The sequence below is a fragment of the Macaca thibetana genome, chromosome 3 (genome assembly GCF_024542745.1).
Source record: "Macaca thibetana thibetana isolate TM-01 chromosome 3, ASM2454274v1, whole genome shotgun sequence".
Classification (NCBI taxonomy): domain Eukaryota; kingdom Metazoa; phylum Chordata; class Mammalia; order Primates; family Cercopithecidae; genus Macaca; species Macaca thibetana.
In genome coordinates this window covers 156,685,383-156,710,333 of record NC_065580.1, presented here as the reverse complement: position 1 = coordinate 156,710,333, position 24,951 = coordinate 156,685,383, and the positions used below count along the sequence as shown (strand labels likewise).

The following is a 24,951-nucleotide window of genomic DNA, read 5'->3' as shown; positions in this document are numbered from 1 at the left end:
TGGCACTGGTGGGTTTACCCTGGGCCATTCTCACACACACGTATACTCACTCATATGCCATATGTGGTTTACCAAGGGCCAATAACACACAATTGTGGGGAAAAAACAAACAAACAAACCGACTAACAAATGGGTTGGTATTAGAATTTGTGACCATGAAACAGAGATTTTCTTTAAAATGAGGCTGAGTGATTTAGACAGGGATGAAACTTTCATCCTCACCTTCCCATGTTTTCAATTCAACAAACCCTAATCCAATGTAGAAAGCATTCACTGAGCATCTGTCATGTGCCAAGGATGAGGTTAAACTCACAGGCAAGAAAAATGGAATAATACTTATGGTGCAACTAGCATGTGCTATAAAATTACTGACTATCTTTCATAGGTCATTGAAGTCAGTCTTCTCCTAATCCTGTAATTTTTGTGTTATCTCCATTTTACAAAACAGAAAATGGTTATTCAGAGAGCTTAAGTAACTCAGCCAAATCTAATCAACAGGTAAATGGCAAAACAAAACAAAATTTTTAGTGAAAGACATATAGTTACAGATTTTTAAACGTCAGAAAGTGCCGAGCAGGAAAAATCTGATGAAAATCCTGTCTAGTCATATTACAAATTATAGAAAACCAAAAGTAAAGAGAAATTCTTTAAGGCAGATAGCAAAAATGGCAAATGACATATAGAGAAACAAAGATCTTAATGACCTCTGATTGCTTAACAGAAGCACATGGAGGACAGAAGACATATAAATACATCTTTTAAATTAACAAACATCTCTTGTAGATGGCAGATGGCTAAGATTTGCTTTTTAATCCATTCTGGTAATCTTCTCCTTTTGCTATTGTTATTATTTCACTTTAAGTTCTGGGATACATGTGCTGAACGTACAGGTTTGTTTACACCTTATACAAAAATTAACTGAAGGTGGATTAAAGATTTAAATGTAAAACCTAAAACCATAAAAATGCTAGAAAAAAACCTAGGCAATACCATTCAGGACATATGCATGGACAAAGACTTCATGACTACAACACCAAAAGCAACTGCAACAAAAGCCAAAATTGACAAATGGGATCTAATTAAACTAATACGCTTCTACTCAGCAAAAGAAACTATCATCAGAGTGAACAGGCAACCTACAGAATGGGAGAGAATTTTTGCAATCTATCCATCTGACTGAGGTCTAATATCCAGAATTCTCAAGGAACTTAAACAAATTTATAAGAAAACAACAACCCCATCAAAAAGTGGGTGAAAAAAGTTTTTTACCCCAGTTGTTCCTAACTTTTCATCTCACCACACTTTGTTTTCAAGGAGCTCAGTCTTCTAGGTTGGTAAGAAAAGGCAATAAATGGCTATAATAACCAACCAGAGTGATGCAAGGGCCATTAGAGAGATAGCACATGTGGAGAAGGGTGGTTGGGAAGAGCAGGAAATCCAGATATCAAGGATGGATAGAACTGAGACCAGTCAGAATGGAAAGAAGGAATCACAGAGATTGGGAACCACATGAATTAAGTCAGGGAGCAGGGGCATGTCTTAGAGTTTCTGATTCATTTTGGATGCAACAGAGAATCCCTAAGATTTTGGAATTAAACAAAGATAACTAAAGAAGGCATTCAAAAATGCTTAGCAAATAAGTCTTTTTTTGTTCCCCCCCGGAAACGGGGCCTTGCTCTGTCACCTAGGTTGGAGTGCAGTGGCACAATCATAGCTCACTGTAGCCTGAAACTCCTCCTCCTTTGTGCCTCAGCCTCCTGGGTAGCTGGGACTACAGGCACAAGCCATTGCACCCAGCTCAAACATACTTTTAATGGAATCACTAAGTCAAAGGTCTTTTGACAAATGAGGGTGAGGAAAACCGGTCAGTGAAGACATTACACATGTCTAGTGTAGGTACAATTAAGATCCAATCTAAGGCAGGACAGAAGTTGAGAACAGAGCTGAGTAACTGTGAGATTCAGTTTGTATCACTTGGCAGGACTCGGCAGGACATGGCAGGACTTGGCAGGATGTAGAAAGGAAAGGCTTAAAGAGCACCCAAGATTTCATGTTTGCATCTGATGGATGACAGGGAGGAAGATGTTGGTAATAATAACAAGAGCCACTTGGAAGGAAGAGGTGGTGGAGAGTTTAGTTTGGTATCCGACACTGTTGTTTTGAAGTGCCAGCGAAATTTCTGAAAGAAAGCTGGTTGACACACTTGTCTGACACTCATGAAGGAAGCCAAGGCTACAAGTACAGATTCAGAGCTTATTTTCAGAGGCAAGGAATTTGAAGCTCTACAAATGAAACAGAGCCTAAGGAAAAGGGAAGAGCTTGACAAGAAGACAGTTCTGAATTTGGAGTCCAAGAGAATGCTTTCCAATAGAGAAGAGAGACGGGAACGAGGAAGCTGTTTTCTTCTGCAGCTAGAAGAAGCAGTCAGAAGGGAGGCAGAGAACATTCCAGAAGCATTGGAGAATCACCTAGATGTGGAAGAAGAGAACAATGATAAAAATAAGCACATTAATAATAAAGGCTTTTAAAATACATGTAGTGATAAACGCCTTTAGAGAGAGAGCAGTAACATACTCTGAGTTGAGGAGACAGGAGGAGAATGGGGAACAACACATCTTTGCAGATGGAGGCTAAGAGAGATGGGAAGTGTTAGATAACGGAGTATTAGGAAATAATCTTTTATGTGGAGGAAGCAACATTAGTAATATGACTTGCAATAAGGAAAGGAATGGTTTGTGCAGGAATTAGGAAGAAGTTAGATTTAGCAGGAATAGGTTTTTATTATTCCATTTATGCCTGAGGTTGCAATTTTTTTTTTTTTTTTTTGGGGGGACGGAATCTTGCTCTGTTGCCCAGGCTGGAGTGCGGTGGTGAGATCTCGGCTCACTGCAAGCTCCGCCTCCCAGGTTCATGCCATTCTCCTGCCTCAGCCTCCCAAGTAGCTGGGATTACAGGCGCCTGCCACCACAGTCAGCCAAATTTTTGGTATTTTTAGTAGAGACGGGGTTTTACCATGTTAGCCAGGATGGTCTCGATCTCCTGACCTTGTGATCCACCTGCCTCAGCCTCCCAAAGTGCTGGGATTACAGGCGCGAGCCACCGCGCCCGGCCATAAGTGGATTTTAATGCAAAACAAGGGGAAATACGACCAGACAGATTTGCTTGAGATGCCTTCAGTGCTATCCTAAGGTATCAACTTTATTCAGCAGAGAACAGGGAGCTAGGAGAGGTCTTTTAACGTAGAAGAGACTTTGAGCCTGTGGCTGGCTGTCCAATGCTGCATGTTTTATCCACATGATTCTTCAGCATAGAAGTGTAACTGTGGATTTTATCATCCATTTCTTTCTAATCCCAGACTAAACATGTTCAAATATTTTGCAGGACTCAGGCTAGACAGCCTGTTCCAGATAGTCATTTGGATATTTAATGTAAATATATTCTCTTAGGCTGGTATTATGCCAAGGGAGTCTACACACAGGTTGACATTGAGAGAAAGTTCCATAAACAGGGTTAGGGCTGGGTGGGGAGGTGGAGGGGGAAGTAAGAAAAACACTTCTATTTTCAGTGTGAGATTCCTGTGGTTAAATCTGTTCAATTTAGTTCATCAAGTAAAAATATATTTTCAAAAAAGGAGTATTATATTGGCAACTAAGACCTCCTCTCTGACCAAGGCTCTGCCTTCCTTTTCTGGCCATGTGATCTTGAGTAATTCACTTTAATTTGGTTTCTGCATGAGCAAAATTGAGGGTGTTTGAGTAGATTAGATTGTGACCCTGCAATCATATCCCTTCTTCCTCCAAATCTGCCTTCAGTATCCTTCTCAACACATTCCTCAAGGCAGCCAAGGCAATCAATAATCAATGGAAGATCAAATATATCCATCATATTTGGAGTAGATGATCTAAAATATCAGGCACGAGTCTAATATTTGGGTATGTTTGAGCCTCATACTTTGGCTAATAGCCTTATTTAGAAATTAAATGCAGAAATGGTCTGGAAACAGACAAAGGACAACTGCTTTGATTGGCTATCATCACTTGTGCTGAAAGAACAATCCTACCCTCTCACTCTGTTCATTTTTAGAGAGACTGGCTGTTGTGAATTCATCAGCTAGGAAGTGTTATCTTGAAATCGTATCTTGGAAATGTAATAGTCTGTGGCCTAATGGAACTCACAGAGGTTTGGGGATCAGACAGTCTTCAAATCAAATCTGACACCCAAGACTCTCCAGTTGTGTAACCTTGGGGAATTCATCTGAGCATTAATTTTCACATCTGTAAAGTGAGGTTTCTGTTGATCTCAGCTGGACTCTTTTGGGAGTTAATGGAAAGCTACAGAGAAAACATGGAGATTCGCTTATAACAGGAGCTCCATCGATGGAAGCCAACACCACCTTTGCAAGTTACCGTCCAACTTACGTTTCACGTACAGGCGGCCTATCACCTTAGCCGTTCCGTATCTGTTGGACACTTCACACACATAGCTGCCTGAGTCCGAGGGGCGAATGTTCTCAATGAGCAGCCCCGTCACGGTCTTCTGGAACCTCCCTGAAAGTTCCAGGGGCATGTTGTCCTTCAGCCAGCGGTAATCTGGCTCAGGGTGCCCAAGTGCTTTGCAAGGCAGCTCCACACGCTGCCCAGCCATGGCTTTGCGATGGTCAAATCCATCCAGTATGGATGGGGCCGAGTTCGCTGGGTCTGTAGAAGAAATAAAAACTCTTAGAGACAGTGAATGAGGAGTTGAAGTGGTCATTTAGAATTGTAGGACTTCATGTATAATTTAAACTGGTGCATCATACCAACTATTGATACAGATCTGTAAGATTTTATAAGTGAACAGAAAAAGAAATGCCCTATTCATACAATTTATTTTCTGCTCAGAATTTGCAAAAGGTTGAACACTGGTCAGAGCTTCTGTTGGTCATTCCCCAGTAAATGAATAACAGATCCAGAATGAGCAGGCTTCAACAAGAGCTGTCAGCTCAGGCTAAGAATCAGATTGTCTTTTCATAACCGGGAATGTCAGAATTCTCTTAAAAGATGCTTAATGGGTATAAATATGCAATTTGAGAGAAGAAATAAGACATAGTGGTAGATAGATCAGTGGAACGACTATGGTTTGCAATTATCTATTGTGTATTTCAAAATAGCTAGAACAGAAGAATTGAAATAATTACAGTTTAAAGAAAAGCCAAACGTATAATGTGATGAATATCCCAAGTACACTGATTTGATTTTAATTATACGAATACATTATCACATGTACCCCAAACTATGTGTATCTATTATGCATCAATAAAATATCATAAAAATTAATAAAATAAATAATTTTTTAAGACAGTGGCTCACTCTGTAGCTCAGGTTGGAGTGCAGTGGTGCAATGATTGCTCACCACAGTCTCAAACTCCTGGGTTCAAGTGATCCTCCTGCCTGGGCCTCCCAACATGCTGGGATTACAGGCATGCACCACCACACCCAGCCTAAATAAATTTAAACAGAAAAAAAGAGCAACACTAGCAGAAATAGCTGTTTACCTTTAGTAAAATTTATTGCACAAGAGAAAGAGTTTTACACATAGCTTTTGAATTTTAAAGCATTTTATTTATTCATTTCCCAAATATGTTTTGATCCTCCAGTGTAGACCAGCACAGAGTTAGGCACTAATGGGAGAGTGGTGGATGACACAGGTGTCTTCTTGGAGCTCATGTTCTGTTGGGTGGGTGGGTGTTAGGGAGCAAGCAACACATTAGCAAGCAAATAAAGATAATTTGTAATAAGTATAATTAAAGAAAGAAAAAGAGGGCAGAACACAGAGTGAATTCCACATGTTATGGGTGTGGAGGCAGCCAGGAGGCCTTAAGATAGGGTCCTCCGGGACAGACTCTCTGAGAAGATGGTATTTGAGGTCAGGTGAATAAGCACTATCAACAACATGTGGCATAGCAAGACAATGGATTAGAAAGAAGCAGCTTGCAAATGATGACTTATGACTTATGACATGGCCTTCTAAAATTTGCCTGTTCTATGACATCATCTTGAACCAGGTGAGGAATTTGATAAAATATTCTCAAGAACTGGGTCTGTGGAAACCACGCAGCTCAATGTCCTTCAAGTTTGTTTGAATGCAGTGATGTTCCCAAGGTCATAATCTGCATGACTACGAAGAATATAAAATATAGCACCTGATCAGATGCTAAACGTAAAACTCAGTGTTCTCTCCCTGCTGTCTCTTCTAATTCATCCTGTTTAGAACTTGCATGAACCAACACCCTGGCATTCCACATGGAGAGAAGAGTTATAGACTCCTGCCTCCTGAAATTTTCTTGTCTTTGCCTCAGTAAGAAAAATGCCATGACTTTTTTGATCTACCTGCAATAAATCTGATGGCCAAGGAATGGATATCCACTGTCCTATCAAATGAGAGCCATCTGGAACTTTGTATTTTTTGACGAACACCTCGCTGTTTGTCCCATCCCCTAGTCCCTGGCAACCCCCATTCTATTCCCTGCTTCTCTGAGTTTGACTTTTTTAGATTTCACATGTATGTGAGTAAAGACAATGTTTGTCTTTCTGTGCATGGCTTACTTCACTTAGCATAATGCCCTTCAGGTTCATCGATGTCATTGCAAATGGAAAGATTTCCTTCTTTTTTTAAGGCTGAATAATATTCCTTTGTGTATATAGGAATAATATTCCTATGCGTGTGTGCATATGTAAATGAACACTTAAGTTTTTTTCATATTCTGACTGTTGTGAATGATTCTGCAATAAACATGGGAGTGCAGATACCTAATTTCATTTCCTTTGGATATATACCCAGAGTGGGATTGCTAGATCATATGGTAGGTAAAAGGGTATAAAGTTTCAGTTATGCCAGATGAATAGGTTCTGGAGGTTTAATATGCAGCATAGTGACTATAGTTAATAACACTATCTTATATACTTGAAATTTTCAAAGACAGTTGATTTTAAATGTTGTCATCACACACATACATACATACACATACAAATGTAACTATGTGAGGCAATAGATATGTTATTTTGCTTGATAGTGGTGTATATATATATACACACATAGTATATATATACACACATATATATACATGCATATATATATATGCATAGTGAACATCACATTGTATACCTTAAATATATTCAATTTTCATTTTTCAATACCTCAATTAACCTGGAGGAAAAATAAACTCTAGCCAAGGAGATGTAAGAGGTGAAAATGTGTGGATTTGTAGGAAATTCTGCTTAAAGGTGACTTAGCTGAGAGGGGTGTTTTTATGCATTTTTCCTTTGCTTCTTTATATCACCTGGAATGTGGATATAAAGGCAGGAGCTGCAGCACTCACTTTGGACTTTGAAATCATATTGAGAATGGAATCTCACATGAGGATAATGGATCACAAAGATAAAAGCCTGGTCCCTGGTGACACTGGAGCTGGCAAACCAGCTTCTGGACTTATATACAAGAGAGTAAACTTCTGTTTTAATAAACAATAACATCAAAAAATCATTTATTAATAGAAAGACTTCTTTAAGAGGCTGTGATTCCGTAGTCAGCCACTGGGGGCAGTCAGCAGGCACTGTTGAAAATAGAACAAAAGCATTTAGCTGAAATGTCTTGGCTTTCCATTTCTTTTATAATCATCAGAGAGAGATAAAACTTCATTATGAACTTGCTGCTCTTTTAACTTCACTGGTGTCTTATGAGAACAATGTGACAGTGATATGATGAGGGAACCTAAATACTCTTTTAAAGAATACCTGATGAGCTTCCAGGACTCCTCTAATTCTTCATTAACTGAAGGATTCTATATTCCAGAATTATACTCATTCACATGCATGACTATGGGGCTCCAGGAGGCGAGAGAGATATAAAAGTTTCACACTACCCAAGTACAGAACCTGTGCCAGCAAAAACTTCACCGCTTCATTTACCTGCTTCTAAAGGAAATTACAAACGGACTTTGAAAAGTATTGGTTTGAAGATCAAGTTATGTTCTTAGAGACTGAATAATTAAGAAGACAGGCCTAACCAATGATGTCTCACCGATCTCTGGCATCTTCTAGCATCAACGAAGCATCTAGAAAAATGGTTAGCTCTCTGCATCCATGTTACTGGAAGTATCATCACCTGCACACCCAATGGGTTCCGTGAACGAGAAGACACAAAGATGTGCCTAAAGCCAACTCCAGAAATGGTCTTGGACATCCTCAACCGCATGTGATTTATTACCTCCTACTACACTAACTTGCAGGCCATATAAACATCGCAATATTGTTTAGTAAGTAGAAATCATATCCAAGATAATATGTATTACCTGGGGTAAGCTTCTCTATTATTCTGAACTGTCTTCATTTATTTAAGAAATATGAGAATATAATGATAGCTCTTGTTCTTCAGTAATACAGATTTTAGTTACACTAGAGTGGAATATTGAAGATATTATAAAGTACTATGAAAAAATAGTTGCGAAATCTGTCATTTTATTTAGAATACGAAGTAGAAGTAGAGTTGGAGAAGGTGGTACAAAGATGTCACCCCTTTGGCAGGGGTGGCTGACAACAAACACCACAGTGCGCACCTCTGACTTTCTTTGCAGAACAATCCCACCATCTCTGAAAACGAAATGCACCAACTTCTAATGCTATTCATAAAAAATCAACTCTCAATGACTGCACTTAAAAAGTTTTATTCTAACTGAAACTATTGGCAGAAATTTCTCAAATATGCTTAAGACAGTGCTATGTAATTCTAATGACATTTTTAAAAATGGCTGAGACAATTGGATATCCACAAGGAAAATAAATTAGAACTTTGCCTCACACTACCTACAAAAACTAACTCAAAATGGATTATTGATCTAAATATTACAACTAAAACTATAAAAGCTTTTAGAAGAAAACATAAGGAAAATATCTTCATGACCTTGAGAAGTTCTTAGACATAACACTAAAAAAACAAGCAACAACAGAAAAAATCAACATAATAAACTTCTTCAAAATTAAAAAAACTGGCCCATCCTGGTGACTCATGCCTATAATTCCAGCACTTTGGGAGGCTGAGGTGGGCAGATGACATGAGATGAAGACTTCAAGATGAGCCTGGTCAACATGGTGAAACCCCGTCTCTACTAAAAACACAAAAATTAGCCAGGTGTGGTGGCATGCACCTGTAGTCCCAGCTACAGACAGAGGCAGGATAATAGCTTGAACCCGGAAGGCGGAGGTTGCAGTGAGCCAAGATCGCATCACTGCATTCCAGCCTTGGCAACAAAGCAAGACTCCATCTCAAACAATAAAAATAAAAAAATAAAAAAATTAAGAACTGTAGCATTCTCAAAGGCATCATTAAGTGAAAAAAATTTGAAAATCATATTTCTAATCAAGAACTCAAATCCAAAAAATATTAAAAATGCTTACATCTCTATAATGAGAAGAAACAACCCAAAAATGGGCAAAATCGTTGATATTTTACATCACCAAAGAAGATATACAAATAACTAATCAGTACACAAAAAGATGCTCAATATCACTAGGCATTACAGTAATATGAATTAAAATCACAGTGAGACATGACTTCACACCCACTAGGATGACTGCAATAAAATCACAAACAATGCTGGTAAAGATGTAGGGACCTGGAATCTTCACCCATTGTTGGTGGAAGGTAAATATAGACTTACATAGGCACACATATAGATTTCACATAAAAATGGCTGCTGGAGTGTCAGCCTTCACATCCACATCACAGGTGGTATAAAGAAGGAAAGCAAAAATGCGTAAGAATGCCCCCTCAGTGAAGTCACTTTTAAGCAGAATTTCCTACAAACCCACACATTTTTCTCCTCTTACATCACATTGGCTAGAGTTTATTTTTTCCCCAGGTGTATTGTGATATACTTGCCAAATAAAAGCAGCCAGAACAGGTTGGCATTTTCTCAAAATGTTTAAACTTCAATTTGCCATGAGGCCCCAACTTCTAGGTACCTACCCTAAATGAATGAAAACATGTTCACTCAAAGACTTAGGTACAAATGTTCGTAGCAGGATTATTCATCATCAAAGAGTGGAAACAACCCAAATGTCCATAATTTAGTGAACTAATAACCAAATGCAGTATTTACAGATGATCACATGCTCTTCAGCAACAAGAAAGAGTGAATGACTAACACATTACAACATGGGTGCTACATGAAAGAAGGCAGACACAAAATCCACATCTTGTATCATTCCATTTATGTGAAATATCCAGAAAATGCAACTTTACAGAGACAGACAATAGATTAGTGGTTGTCTGGGACTGGGGATGGACATTGAAATTGGCTTCAAATGGGTAGGAGGAATCTTTTGGGTGGTGAAAATATTCTAAAATTAGATTGGTGCAGTTGTGGCACAACTCTACGCATTTACTAAAATTAGTGAATAAACTGAATGGAGTTTATATGAAACTAAATTGCATCTCAATAAAACTGTTTTATGAAACTGGAATGACGTATTTCTTTTTTTATTTCAACTTTTATTTTAGATACAGGTGGTATATGTAGATTTGTTACTTGGGAATATTACGTGATGCTGAGGTTTGGAGTAGAGATCCTGCTCCTCAGATAGTGAGCATGGTACTTGATAGGTAGCTTTTTAACCCAAACTCCCTGCCCTCCACAGTCTAGTATCCACAGTGTCTGTTGTTCCCATATTTGTGTCCACGTGTGGTCAATATTTAGCTCTCACTTATAAGTGAGAACATGAGGTACTTGGTTTTCTATTCCTGTGTTAATTTACTAAGAATTATGGCCTCCAGCTCCATCCTCATTGCTTCAAAGAACAAGATTTCATTCTTTTTTATGGCTTTCCAGTATACTACAGTTTATATGTACCACATCTTATTTATCCAATCTACCATTGAAGGACACCTGGGCTGATTTCACATCTTTATTATTGTGAATAGCCCAGTGATGAACATACAAGCGTATACGTCTTTTTGGAAGAGTGATTTATTTTCTTTTGGATATATTACTCTGTAATGGGATTGCTGGGTCAAACGGTAGCTCTATTTTAAGTTCTTTGAGAAATCTCCAGTCTGCTTTCGATAATGGCAGGACTAAGTTACATTGCCACCAGTAGCGTATAAGGGTTCCCTTTTCTCTGCACCCTCACCAGCATCCAATGTTTTATATTTTAAGTGCATGATTGAGGCAATGCTTGAGACAGGCTCTTGTGGGGATATTTGGTCATATGTCAAATCTAAATAACCAAACAGCACTGTCTTTCCTTTTCATCCCCTTCAGTATCTTTTTTGTCTTTGTCTCAGTCTTCAAACTTTTTAATATATATTTACAAAAGTTATTTTTATCCCAAACGTTTGAAAACTTACACAAAAATAGACAAAAATAATATGATGCATCCCATATATTCATCATATTAATGGCTCTGACACCAAAACTTTTCTATTCTTAATCATGTTTATTTCTTGATAGTTTTACTTTGTTTTTGGTGGTAAAGAATATGCAACAAAAGGGAAGCTATAGGCCAGGCGCAGTGGCTCACGCCTGTAATCCCATCACTTCGGGAGGCCAAGACAGGTAGATCACGAGGTCAGGAGATCGGACCATCCTGGCCAACATGGTGAATCCCTGTCTCTACCAAAACACAAAAAATTAGCTGGGCGTGGTGGTGCACGCCTGTAGTTCCAGCTACTGAGGAGGCTGAGGAAGGGGAATCACTTGAACCCAGGAGGCAGAGATCGCATTGAGCCAAGGTCGTGCCACTGCACTCCAGCATGGCAACAGAGCGAGACTCCACCTCAAAACAAAAACAGCAACAAAAAAGGGAAGCTATGTCATTTTATCATCACATCACTAGCATGCTTCTCTAATAAAAATAGAGTTTTGTTACATAACCACAGTCTGTATTACACAATATCAAGTAGTATATACACTGCAAATTCATTTTTCCTCATCAGCTCAAAAGTGGCTAGCTTTTAAACAATTGAATTAATTAAATCAAGATCCTTCTCCTATTCACATGCAGTTGTTACATCTCTTGAGTCTTTCTTAATGCAGAGCCAGCCCTCCTTTCTCCCATGTATTTGACTTGACTTCCTAAAGAAACCAGGTAGTTACCATGCTGAATTTGCTTGTCTATGACATCATTTAATTTGTGCCGTTATTGCCACAGGCATTTTTCTTATGAACTGGAATTTATTTCAGTGGGTTGGTTAGATAAGTGTTCAACCTCTTTCTCTTTGAGAGGGGTGCTGTGCACTTCACATTGCATCCACATAATGTGTGGTTTTCCCGTTCTTAGTGACACTCAATTGATCAGTGAGGTCAGATGTTAAAATTTATCTGAGTTATTTTATTAAGATTGAAAATGAAATTTTCTAATTTTGTCATTTCTGTCGCATTCAGCAGACACAATTATTCTGCAAAATGAACTTTCCCTTCTGAACTAAGGTTAGCTGGTTACCTAAAAATACAGTAGCTATAGGAAAGACAGAATACATTGAGTTGTTGTTGTCTTTAATCACCTGTTATCAGAATGAAGAGTTAGTGTCCTGGTTACTACTATGCAGACCAATGAGATTCTTATTTCTTTCTTTATATGAAATATATATTCATGTGTTCACATTGAAGTATATATGCACATGTATGTGTATATATACATATATGTATAAAATTGTAATGAACTCAAAGGTTTTCACAGTATTTAATGTTTATCAATCATGTGCAAGCATCACTGCTGATACTCAGTTAATTCCCTTTGACTGATGAGAGCCCCTTTATGTTGGCTCCTGTGTCGTTTTATCAAGGACAAAAAGTGGGTGCTCAGGCAGTGATGTTTTAAATTATCCCAATGTTCAACAAGTTCCCTTCACTTCTTCCCATAAAGCATTATTACAAATAAGGTACTTCTTAAATATTGAGAGCAAGCAACCTTTGGTCACTTCCATCTCACTATTACAACCTTACAGGATATTTACCACAGGGAGCAATTTTATATTCTTTAGCCACAAAGGCAAAGGTTGGGTATTTTGTATTTGATTTTCTAATCAAATCAAATGCAATTTGACTGCATTTGAGATGGATATTTGAGATGGAGATGGATCTTTCACTCCTAATGTGCTCCCTGAAATGCTAACACGTCGTCATGTGAATGGGTCAATTACTGGTTTGACAAATGTGAAATCTGTATTTCTATGAAATTGTATTCATATTCATTTAAAAGAGTTTTAAAATTGCTAAACTATTTTGGAAAAGGAATTGAAGGCTCCATTTTAATGGCAACACTCCACAATTTTGATTGAGTCGTCTCAGGATACTAACAAAGAAACAGCAGACATGGCAGACAGAGTCTGATGAGTTTTTACCTGATACAAAAAGTCTGGCGCTGTTGCTCTGCCTCGTCTCTCCGGTGTATCGATGCCGCGTGATGCAGCGGTAGTTATACAATCCATCTTCATTCTGTACATCTTTAATATACAAGGCTCCCGTGGATGTGATGAGAAATCTAGATCCTGAAATACAGGAAAACAATGACTTGGTTAAAACACAATGAAAGCAACCCAACCACATAGACAAAGTCCTTAAACAGTTTTTTTTTCCACCTGAAGAAACTTAATGAAAAGGCTAAGAATGGGTGTGTGTGTCATGTGTGTGTGTGTGTGTGTGTGTGTGTGTGTGTGTCAAATATGGGTCCAAGCTGTGTTAACTTTTTGACTAGCCTACATTAAGGGTTTTTAGTACTTATGCTATACAATATACACTTAGCAAATCTAACCTCAAACTGTTTTTTAGGTCATGCATTTATCTTACAGCAATGAAGTTGTCATATAATTGGTATATAGTGAACATAGAATATTTTCTTGGATCATTGCATTTCTCTTAGCATGTGACAAATTAAGGGAGTATTAACTTTTTGTTGCATATTTCTAGCTTATAAAAGTATAAACTTTTTTCTCAGTTTAAAATATTTCAATAAAAGCACAAAAATATCAGACTACAAAGTAACAAAATATTCTACAAACTTTCCCCAAAAAGGCTGTCTTATTTCCTCCCAATAATAACCAATATTTATCACTATATTCTACTACACACATCAATTCTTCCCAGATTCAGAGTTTTAGAATACTGTTATTTCTTAATCACTAACTTTTAAAGGGACTATTCAAATCATTGACAATAACAATTTTTACCTCAAGAAAAAAATTCATGATCAGTCATTGCCCACATGTCAGCACAAAACAGTGTCCTATCGGTAACCTGTGATTTTTACCGGTAAAGCTTCAGTTGTACAGAAAGGGCCAACACTGAGATCAAATATCAGTGTTAATTTAAGAAGGGCAACCATGTTTTTTTTCCCTTTGAAAACGTAACTTTTAAATATATTTTTCACTGTTCAATTTTAATTGGGTGATAAAACAAGTTGGAGCATAAAAGTAGGGCTGAGAGTGCCTCACTGCACCTTCGTGGTGGGTAACTCAGTACACCTGCCACCGTTAGACTCTTCTATGGGCTGTTTCTGCATGTGATGTGATTCCACTGGAAAGAATGTGATTTTTCTCTTTGAAAAAAGACTAAAATGCCAAAGAATCAGGTTTTATTGCTTGTTTTTCTCAGGTTCAGTTGAAACGTCCTTTAGTTTATTTCAGTCTGAATTTCCAGGAGTCTTAGATTCATTGCTTTTGAGCTTTACATATTTAAATTGTAAACATAATTTCTTGGTCATTTTCTGCAATAACTACACATCATGCATAGGTCAGTTGCTCTGATAAATTAAATTTTTTTTTTTTTTTTTTTTTGAGACTAGGTCTGGCTGTATTATCCAGGTTGTAGTGTATAGTGGTGTCATCTAAGCTCACTGCAACCTTCACCTCCTGAGCTCAAGCAATCCTTCCACCTCAGCCTCCCGAGTAGCTGGAACTATGGAAGTCGGCCATCACATCTGGCTAATTTTGTATTTTTTCATAGAGACGAGATTTCACCATGTTGCCCAGGCTGGTCTTGAACTCATGAACTCAAGTGATCCACCTGTCTCAGCCTCCCAAAGTGCTAGGGAGTGTAATCCCTCCCAAAGTGGGATTACAGGCATGAGCCACCATGCCCAGCCCAAAAATGATTTATGAAATCTCATGAGTTAGGAGTAATTACAAAGAACACAGATGTGAAAAAGATCATAAAATAACAGAGCAAATACTGACCTTGTATAAGCTTTTCAAATGAGTACAAATTAATTATTAAAGCTAGTATAACATATATTTAAACTAATATCTACATTAACTTTCAAAACAATTCCAGTTAGATATTTAGTTTAAAATATGCCACAAATAATGCTAGCTATTAGAGAAATTGAAAAATCTCCTAATGCTGTATATTCCAGATAATTTTTCTTTATTACTCCCCAAAATGAAAGCAACTAAAAATACCTTTTACCACTTGTCATATGTCATCACACTCAGCCTTTCTTATGATACACATTGTGTATAATGGAAATATTATTTCTCTTTCAATATCGTTTGCATACTTACATAATGCTTTAATAATCAGTTCCTTTAAAGTACAGTTTGATAGACAGAAAGGAAACTAAAAAAAAGATGATGTATGTAATTCCTGTCACCTTCTTAGCATGGAGTATTTTCATTAGAATTGACAGGCCATGAGTGGTGGCAAAATATCAGTGGAAAGGATTTTGCGTGCCATTTTCCAGAAAGGTTGAGAAATGCACACAGATAGCAGCAGCCTGCATTATTACCGACTCCAGAGAGGGCTCTATTCTCTAGGAACATTTTGTTCTTGCAATATCTAACATTATTTTTTTGTTTACTCACTTATGTTAAATAAGGCTTTAGGGCATATCATTTCAGAAGAACTTGAACCTTTGATTGTCTTAAGCATTTTCTGAGATGTTTATAAGAATGAAGGAGTTGACATTGACTGAGTTTCTGTACGTAAACCCATTTATGCCTAGCGTTTCATTATTGGAACGCTAAGCATGTGGCAGTTATTTATCTCCTATTGCTCAAGGTCATGGCCAAGGCCTGATTGCAAAAATTCAAAAAATTGCAACCTCAGGCATAAATGGGTTAATCTGACCTCCTCTGCCTAGTCCTTCATTTCTCAATTTATGTCATCTTGAAATTGATCAACATTTTAAAACATAAAATAAGGTTAAAGAGTAGGATCTTTTAATTATGAGAGGAACAGGTAAGTCCAGGGTCCTCGGGTACAGTCTCAACTTGGGAGTCCTGTGGAACTATCAAGGGACAATAAGGGCACAGCTATGTCATTAGAGCACCAAATATGTCAGCTCTGTGGTAATAAGGAATCATTTTAACTATTCTCTATCTTGCCCCTGTACCCCACTAGACACTTTATGCCACCAAAGGTTTCCATGTCATATGGAATAAATGATTTGTTCATGTCCTTCAATGGGATTAATGAATGTGCTTCTGCTAAAATAGGTAAACGTTTAAATACAATTTATTGGTATAAAAAAGTGCAAACACACAATTCTGTCTGGTTCTCTCTCTCTTTGTGTGTCTTTCTCTATCACACATACTCAAGCACACACACATCCTTGACTATTCAGAACTGTCTTATAACATACAACTGTGCAAAGCAAAAATTTTATGAGTAACTTTATTTTCCTTGGAATACTATTAGCATTTAAGTGGACACATTTCTAAAACATAGTTCATACTTTTTGTCATGTTAAACACACTGCAATTCAGAGCCAACTGAACAGTGAATGATTTTTGGATTTTGAGTCATCATTTTGGACATCGATTACTGAGCCATGCTGCTCAGTTACTAATATCTCAGAAGCTATCTGGCATCTCAAGATGCATGGAATGGTCCCAGACTGCCAGATGTTCAAGTCTCTGAGCTTGTCTTTAATAGCTTTTCTGCTTCCTCCTTTACTATGCAGCTGTTACATGCTACTTCCCTTTGTTATCAGTATCTTTGTCAATGCACAATGTGATGCATTCAGTATGCTCAGAGTTAGAAAACAGACATACCAAGGCTGTTAGGACTTTGTATAAACGAAGAGTAAATAAGTTATGAGCAAGTCAAAGACTGGTTTTCCAATGTCAGTTAACATGAGCTTGCATGTTAGTGCCACTAAAATAAATCTACCGCATGGTGCCAGTTCAGTCAGCGTGGTTAAGATTAGCATAGGGTCCAGTGGGATATTTCTATGCAGGGACACAAAACTACCAAAGAAAATGGGGCATTAGCCCAATAGGAAAATGTTGCAGAAACCCTCAGGGTTGGAGTTCTATGGCCACGTTCTTCCCATTGTCATAGTGCTGGGCCGCCCAGAGAGCAGTGGGTTCTGAAGCTCTAGCACGACACCATTTTGGGTTTTCTATACGATTGCTTCAAAGGTAGATATTAAAATAGCAGCAGTTCTAGAAATCTATTTTGCTGAACTATGGGTTGTTAAAGCAGAAAGCCAGATCTTTAAGATCTGAGCTGCAGAAAGCAGGCATGCATGATCTCCAGAAAGATGCGCATCAGAGTTGATTCTAGAAACTAGCATGTGTTATAAGTGGGCAGGAAACAGAGCCAAGCGATGCACCCATTCGTTGGGCCAGCACTGTCCTAGGCTCCGAAAATGCAAAAATGAGAGAGACAGCCCCTATCTCTAGGGAGCTTGTAATCTAAACAGATTTGAGCCTTTGGGTTTAGGAGCATTCCAAGAAGTTGAGGAAAAAGGATAGTAGGGAAGAACCTGGAGAGCAGTCATGGAAGAGGCATTGTCTTTGTCTCACCAGGATGAAGGGGCTACTGATACCCAAGGAGAAAAACTGGTATTTATCCCCACACCTGCTTTTATCCTTGTGTGTTATTCAAATACAAATAATTAACTTTATATGTTAAAGTCCTCTTCATTAATGTGCTTATTCAATCTACTCAGCTAACTTTTTCTTTGTTCTTATAAAGAATCAAATTAAAAGATCTTTCCCTGGTTTCAGGTGCAATAAGCTCATCCACTTTGAGAGATTTCTCCGTGTGGAAGAAAAAACCTGGGCTTTGGAAGCCAGTGGATCTGAACTACAAAATGGTCATTGTCCCTTTCCAGCTGTGTGGCCTCAGTCTAGTCATTCAACTCCAAACTCTGCTTTCTTCATCTAGAAAGAAGAGAAATGATGAGTAATCTGTGTTCTGCTGTTGAAAATCAAATTAAAATGCATTTATGTCATCTAGCAGATAGTCATGCATCCATTGCACAGCAGAGTGACTAAGCTCAATAATAATGTATTCTGTATTTCAAAATAGCTCAGAGAGTAAATTTCAAATATCTCATCACAAAAAAGGGATAAGCAAGGTGGTAGATATGTTCATCATCTTGATGTAATCATTTCATACTGTGTATATACCTAGGTGTGCATATATAGACACATACAAAATCAACACATTGTACCCAATAAAAGTATATAATTATAACTTTCCAACTGAAAAAATATTAACCATAAATAAAAATTAAAATGGTATCTATCCTAGTAAATGCCATGTTTGTTATTCTGCTGTTCTGGCCAATCCACAGGTGTATAAAATGTAGCCTGTGTGAGCCAGACAGGGAAGATCCCACTGACATAAGCATAGCAGGGCCCCCTCTCAATTGTTCATTTGCTTACTTACGAAAGGCAACCTCATATATTAAAGAATCTGAGTGGTAATGACATAGATGAATTTTACATCACAATTCTGCCATTTGGAGCTATGTCAACCACAGGCAAAATATTTACCGAACCTCTGAGCCACTGTCACATGACAGAGCATTGGTAAACAGAAAGATATACTGAGTCTATGGAGTATTTTTGTATATCCCAGTGAAAGGCTTGGGGAAAGGAGGATCACAGACATCTGCCATGAACTGAATGTTTGCATCTGCACAAAATTTATATGACGAATTCTTAATCCCCAATATGACAGTATTTGGAAATAAAGCTTTTGGGAAGTAATTAGGTATAGATGTGATTATAAGGGTAGGACCAGACCTCACGTTCTCTCTCTGCCCTGTGGGATCAGTGAGAAGGCGGCTGTCTGCAATCCAGGAAGGGGGCCCCCATCCGGCACCAAATCTGCCAATACCTTGATCTTGGACTTCCCAGACTCCAGAACAGTGAGAGATAAATTTTTGTGGTTTAAGCCACCCAGTCCATGATATTTGTTATAGCAGCCCAAGCTGACCAAGATATTGTCTCCAGAAGTCTTTTCCACAGTAGAAATAGATATTCACAGAAACTTAGGGACTTTCCCCCAAATCATTATCATGTTACTTGAAAAATTATCCCTGGCATATCTGTTAGTATCTGAACATAAAAAAAAAAAAAAACATATCCTGAAGTTCTCAAAATTAATCATTCTTGTCCATCATATTTTATCTAACACGAAGGCCTTCTGCTTCTACCTCCAAAATATATCCTGAATCCATCCACTTTCCTCCCTCAAAACTGTACCACACACATCTAAGGATTGTAGCTTTCAATCTCTTTTCAAACTCTCTGTGTCCACTTCTTCTTCTCTACAATGTATTCTCTACTCATCATCCACGAGCATTTAGCAATATACCTCATTTAGTGCCTTGATGGAATCCCACTAGACCTAACCACTTATGATGGTCTATGATGGTTTGGGCTTTGACCATATCTCCAAAACCTTCCCTTCTACTCTCTCCTTCTTCCACCATGCCCAGGCTATGCTGTCCTTCTTTTAATTGCTCTGACTGGAGGCTCTGAGCCCAGATCTCTCCCTGGCTGAGTTCTTCTTGTCATCCCGGCCTCAGTTTTTAAGTCAAATTTCCAGCAAAGTCAGTCCACATGATCATGCTCACTCATGATCAGAGACTTGGTTTTATTATACCTGTATCTCATACATGTGCAAGAGGTTGGTTTAACATTTCCCTCCTTCATCTAGAAGAGCAAGAACTCATTTTGTCTTGTTCAACATTTCATCTCCATTACATAGAACAGGACTTGGCTATGATATCCTAAAATATTTGTTGAATGCATGGGCTGATTACATAGTCTATTATTGCTTGTATTCAAAACATCCTTTCCTAGGTCTCAGTAAAAAGAAAGCTAAAGTAGCTTTTTTTAGATTTCAGCACATTTCCTCATGTAGACTACATAAAAAGAGTTTGTTCCCCTCCAGAGATGAATATATTCTTACATGAAAATGAGCATATTTTAAGATTGTGATGAATTATTCTTTCATTATGTTCCCTGGCTTTTTACTATGTGGCTAAGCTGTTAGATCTTCAATAAAGGCAATACTATTTGGGGGAAGATTTTAAAAGCATATGTCATTTTTCACTTAGAGAAACATATCTTAGAGCTCTTGTTTGTTTTGTTTTTCCTATTGAAATCTATGTGAATTGAGTTAATAGCAATTAAAAGAACAGATGGCTCTGCTAATAAGATGCCAAATGGTAGCACGACCACGATGAAACTTTTATTAGCTGTGCCCGCCGTCTCCAACTGACGGCCACACTGTGTCATGAAACTGAGCTTTCTCCAAAGCCATTTCAATAACAGTTTCTGAAATACCAGAGGAACATAAGAATTAAATCTACATTCTAAGTGTATAGCATTAGAAACGACATGAGCCTCTTAGCATTAACTAAAATGGAAGTGTTTGAAATAGAAGATATATATAAATATCTATATATATATCATACATATCTTATAAATAGATATATAAAAATATATATAAAGGAGTAGATGCAGGCATGAATGAGCTACAGATATTTCCTGAGCAATTGAGTTGCCTGACAAAAATAAGCGCATGTTGAAAGCTGCATATAAGAGAAAAGAAGAGCCCCCTAAAGAGAAGACATCTAACCTGATGTTATGAGCTGAATTTCCCCCTTCCTCAAAAATTTATGTTAATGTCCTAACCTTCAGTACCTCGAGATGTGACTTTATTTGGAAATAGGGTCGGTCACTGCAGATGTAATATGTTAGGATAAACTCATACTTGGATAGTGTATGCCCCTAATCCAATGTGACCAGTGTCCTTATAAAAAGGGGACATTTAGATAGAGGCATGGATATTAACATGAATCCTAATCAGAGCCAACAGGTTCTAGGTGGAGGCCACCACTGCTTTCGGCATTATTTATGTTATGACACATTTAGTTCTTAAAATGACCCCAAGAGGAAGATACTGTTATTTCCATTTCTCAGATGAGAAAATTGAGAAACAGAGAAGTTCAAGGACTTGCCCCAGTTTATACAACTAGAAGTACCTGTGCCAGGATAGTGCCCTGGCACGCTGGCTCATGCCCTCATGCAAATCGCTCCCCTGGGTTTGCATCGCGACACAAGTGTGAGACGGCAAGGCATGGGCAAGCAGAGGTACAAGCAGAGTGGGGCAGAAGCCATGAGCATGTAAAGATATTTAACCTAAACATTCAACGGAGCTCAGGTGAGGAGCAGAAGATGCCAGGTATTAAGTCTGAGGGATCTATGGGGTTGGAGTGGCATTGGTAGAGCAAAGGATTTGGGGTAGGGGAGATTCTGTTTCAGAAAAGATAAGAGCTCAGCTGTGAGCATGCTGAGTCAGTTAAAATCAGCGACTAAAGTCAAGCTGGAGACAGGGCGTTGGAGACCACACTTTGCTTGTTGAGGAGGAGCCCTTCATGAGAACTGAAGTTTAGTAACTCCCCAGGAAGAGGAGTGAAGGAAGAAGGCCAAGAAAAGACCCAGGAAAGGAGTGAGAGGAGGCTTGGAGGACCCAAGCCAGCATGGTGCTAAGAAAGCCAGGTGGGAGAGGACTTCTAAAGGATGGTGCAAATGGCCTCAGCTCTGTGCCTTCCTATTGCCATAGCCTTGAGTACATATATAACCTGTACAAAGGGACAATATTGCCTTTTTGGGAAAATCATGATATTACATAAGAACATCTGTGTAACTTCCTGACAGAGAAAAGCACTTTAGAATAGCTCTAATCTGTAATAAAATATGATAAAATATTCTTGCTGAACCAATAAAAATATTAAATGTCTAAGAGTTGGAAATGCACAAAATTGAGTTAAAGAACACTCCACATCACTACCAAATGACAAAATAGAAGACCTGGGCCGGGCGCGGTGGCTCAAGCCTGTAATCCCAGCACTTTGGGAGGCCGAGACCGGCGGATCACAAGGTCAGGAGATTGAGACCATCCTGGCTAACACGGTGAAACCCCGTCTCTACTAAAAAATACAAAAAACTAGCCGGGCGAGGTGGCGGGCGCCTGTAGTCCCAGCTACTCGGGAGGCTGAGGCAGGAGAACGGCATTAACCTGGGAGGCGGAGCTTGCAGTGAGCTGAGATCCGGCCACTGCACTCCAGCCTGGGCGACAGAGTGAGACTCCGTCTCAAAAAATAAAAAAAAAAAATAAAAAAAAAAATAGAAGACCTGGATAAATTAAGAGGCATATCCAATTCTAGGATTAGACAACTTGATATTGCAAAAATGTCAGCTTTTCACAAGTTAAATGAATTACATTTTACTTAATTGCAGAACAAAATTTACTTAGAACTTGACCAAATCAACATAAATTAAAATGAGAGATTCTTTTCATCCAGGAGATTAGAACAAAAAAATAAAATGTTTGAAAATAAGTGGTCTTGACAAAGGGTGTGGGAAATAAAAACCTCTACAGGTGGGCATGTAAATTGGTGAAGCCTTTTGATTTTCGAAAGGCAACTTGCAAGTATGAGACGTGCATACTTTTCAATCCATCTTGCAACGTCAAAGACTATCCTATGGAAAAACTCAGATGTGCACACTTTGATGTTCACCCCAAAATGCACTGACGCATAATTTAACAATGAAAAGTTATACATAAACCTGAATGCCAATCAAGAGATAAGTAAGTAAATAAATTAGGGTACATCTATGCTCTGCAGTTACTTAATAGACAGCAAGGTATATGTACACATATCCTGCAGAAAAATATCCACTAGATAGTCTAAAGTGGTTACATAACCATCTGTAATGTTACGTACCAAAGGCAGTGGTATACGAATAAATTTGTGTATGCAAATGAACAGAGAGGCCTGGATCAGCAGGTATCTGCCCAAATGTTAACTGTAGTTTTCTCTGAAATCATGAGTGGATTAGGGGAAGGGGAGGGGAAATTATGTTTCATTTTACACTGTCATGTATTTGAGTATCTTAAAAGAAGACTAATAAATGTGCTTCTTGGGTAGTTAAAATTTATTTTGGAAAAAGATGTCAGTGGGTGGTGAGCATATGGACACAGTAGACGTAAACCAAACCCATGTAACACACAACATAGAAGGAGATGAATTTAGGATGATATTGCTGTCGGGAGTAGATGCGTCAAAGACGGCTTTTATTATGCTTGCTTTTCAAGCTGGTCGCTACCCGGACATGCCTAAAAGCAGAAGGGAAGTCTTTCAATGTTCACCCTGGTCTTTGTATTCTCTCCCCTCCAAACACCTCACACAAAAGTTGAAACTGCCATGTAGTTGATCAACAAAAGTTGAAACTGCCATGTAGTATCTCCCTGAACTTCTGCGATAATTCTCCATTTCACACATAATTGCATCAATCCAGTTGATACGGGTGTTAGCGCTGCCCCCTCAAAATGGCAGTTTCCTCTCTGAAGACAAAGGGATCCTCTTGTTTGCCCCACTTACCTGCTGCCCCCAAAGGTTTGCACAGTGCTAAATTAAGTGATTCTCTAGAAGATATATGTACTTCGAGTTTTTTCTAAAAATAGAATCAGTAAAATAAGGGATCATATTGAGGGGGCAGAGCCCTCGCCATATCATTTTATTTAACCTTTGTTGGAGCCTATTACGTTTATGAGAGTATCATCAAGATATCCAAGAAATAATGAAGCCCCAGCATGGATCTTGAGCCGCCTGGAAGAAATCATTTGGCTAGAAATAACACCATCATACCGGGCATGAGGAATAAACTTACAACTCAGCTGGATCCAGTATGTAAGGAGAGATTTGGTGTACATATTTTAAATTCTCTCAAAGCAATTTCACTAAGACATTTCTTTTATGTAAATAAAATTCTCTCAGTGAAATTCTCCTGCAGTTAAATGAGGCCCAATTATACACTACTAATTTAAGCCTGCACACTGCATTCCAACTGTATACCTAATTACCCTATTTAGTTTGTTAATGATCAGATCTTTGTGAAGATATTCGCGTCTATCATTAATCTTTGCTCTAGTTAGATTTCCAGTTGTTTAAAAGAATGAATCCTTAGAAAGAATATACTTGTATAATTCCTTTAAAAGTAAAGGGATTTTTTATTAAAGAACCAAAGAAGCTCACAAAACTTATATATTGTATTTATTTATTTATATGATGAACAAGATGGTTTTGGCCACTGACATTTGAAAGCAAATATTTCAGTTGGGAACAGAGACAAAAAGAGTACACTGACAAAGAAAATAAGTCCACTCTCATAAGTGCATTTATGTGAATTGTGAAACGGAAGCTGACTCTAGTAAAGAGCAGAGCTGTTTCGATGGTGGGGGTTTGGAGTGGGGTGTGAATGTAAGGATTTCTGAGGAGGTTGCACTTCAGTGGAAGGTAGGAAGATGAGAAGGGCTTATTCATGGATAAGTGGAGCTAAGAACAAAGTTAAAGGAAAAGTATATATGAGGTGGGAAAAACTGTGGCATATCCAAGAAACTGACACAAGATATAGTTTGAAAGTAGAATTGATAGGACATAGAATTGGTCTGAACGCCAGGATGAGGCAAAGGCGATGAGGACCAAGGTGGTTGCTAGGTCTTGGTGAGGAGCCCTGAACAGGTGAAGAGTCCTCCTGCCGGGAATAAGAACCAGGGGGTGTGGCACTGGCTGTCCATGGCTGACCTATTTTGGATTTTGGGGAATTGAAACTAGCCCCATTATAGAGATAAGGAAAGGGGAAGGAAGAGAATGCTATTGAATGTGC

The 24,951-nt window shown here is 38.3% G+C and overlaps 1 protein-coding gene across 2 annotated transcripts in view; it reads right to left on the bottom strand.

Moving 5' to 3' along the window:
- The window catches only part of DSCAM (DS cell adhesion molecule), an 861,731-nt gene that overhangs the window by 316,670 nt on the left and 520,110 nt on the right, over positions 1-24,951 (bottom strand). For both annotated transcript variants that reach the window (XM_050784546.1, XM_050784547.1), the window contains 2 exons: positions 13,378-13,524; positions 4,419-4,697 (listed from right to left, as the gene is read on the bottom strand). In XM_050784546.1, coding sequence (XP_050640503.1) covers positions 4,419-4,697; positions 13,378-13,524 — 426 coding nt within the window. The remainder of the gene's footprint in view (positions 1-4,418; positions 4,698-13,377; positions 13,525-24,951) is intronic.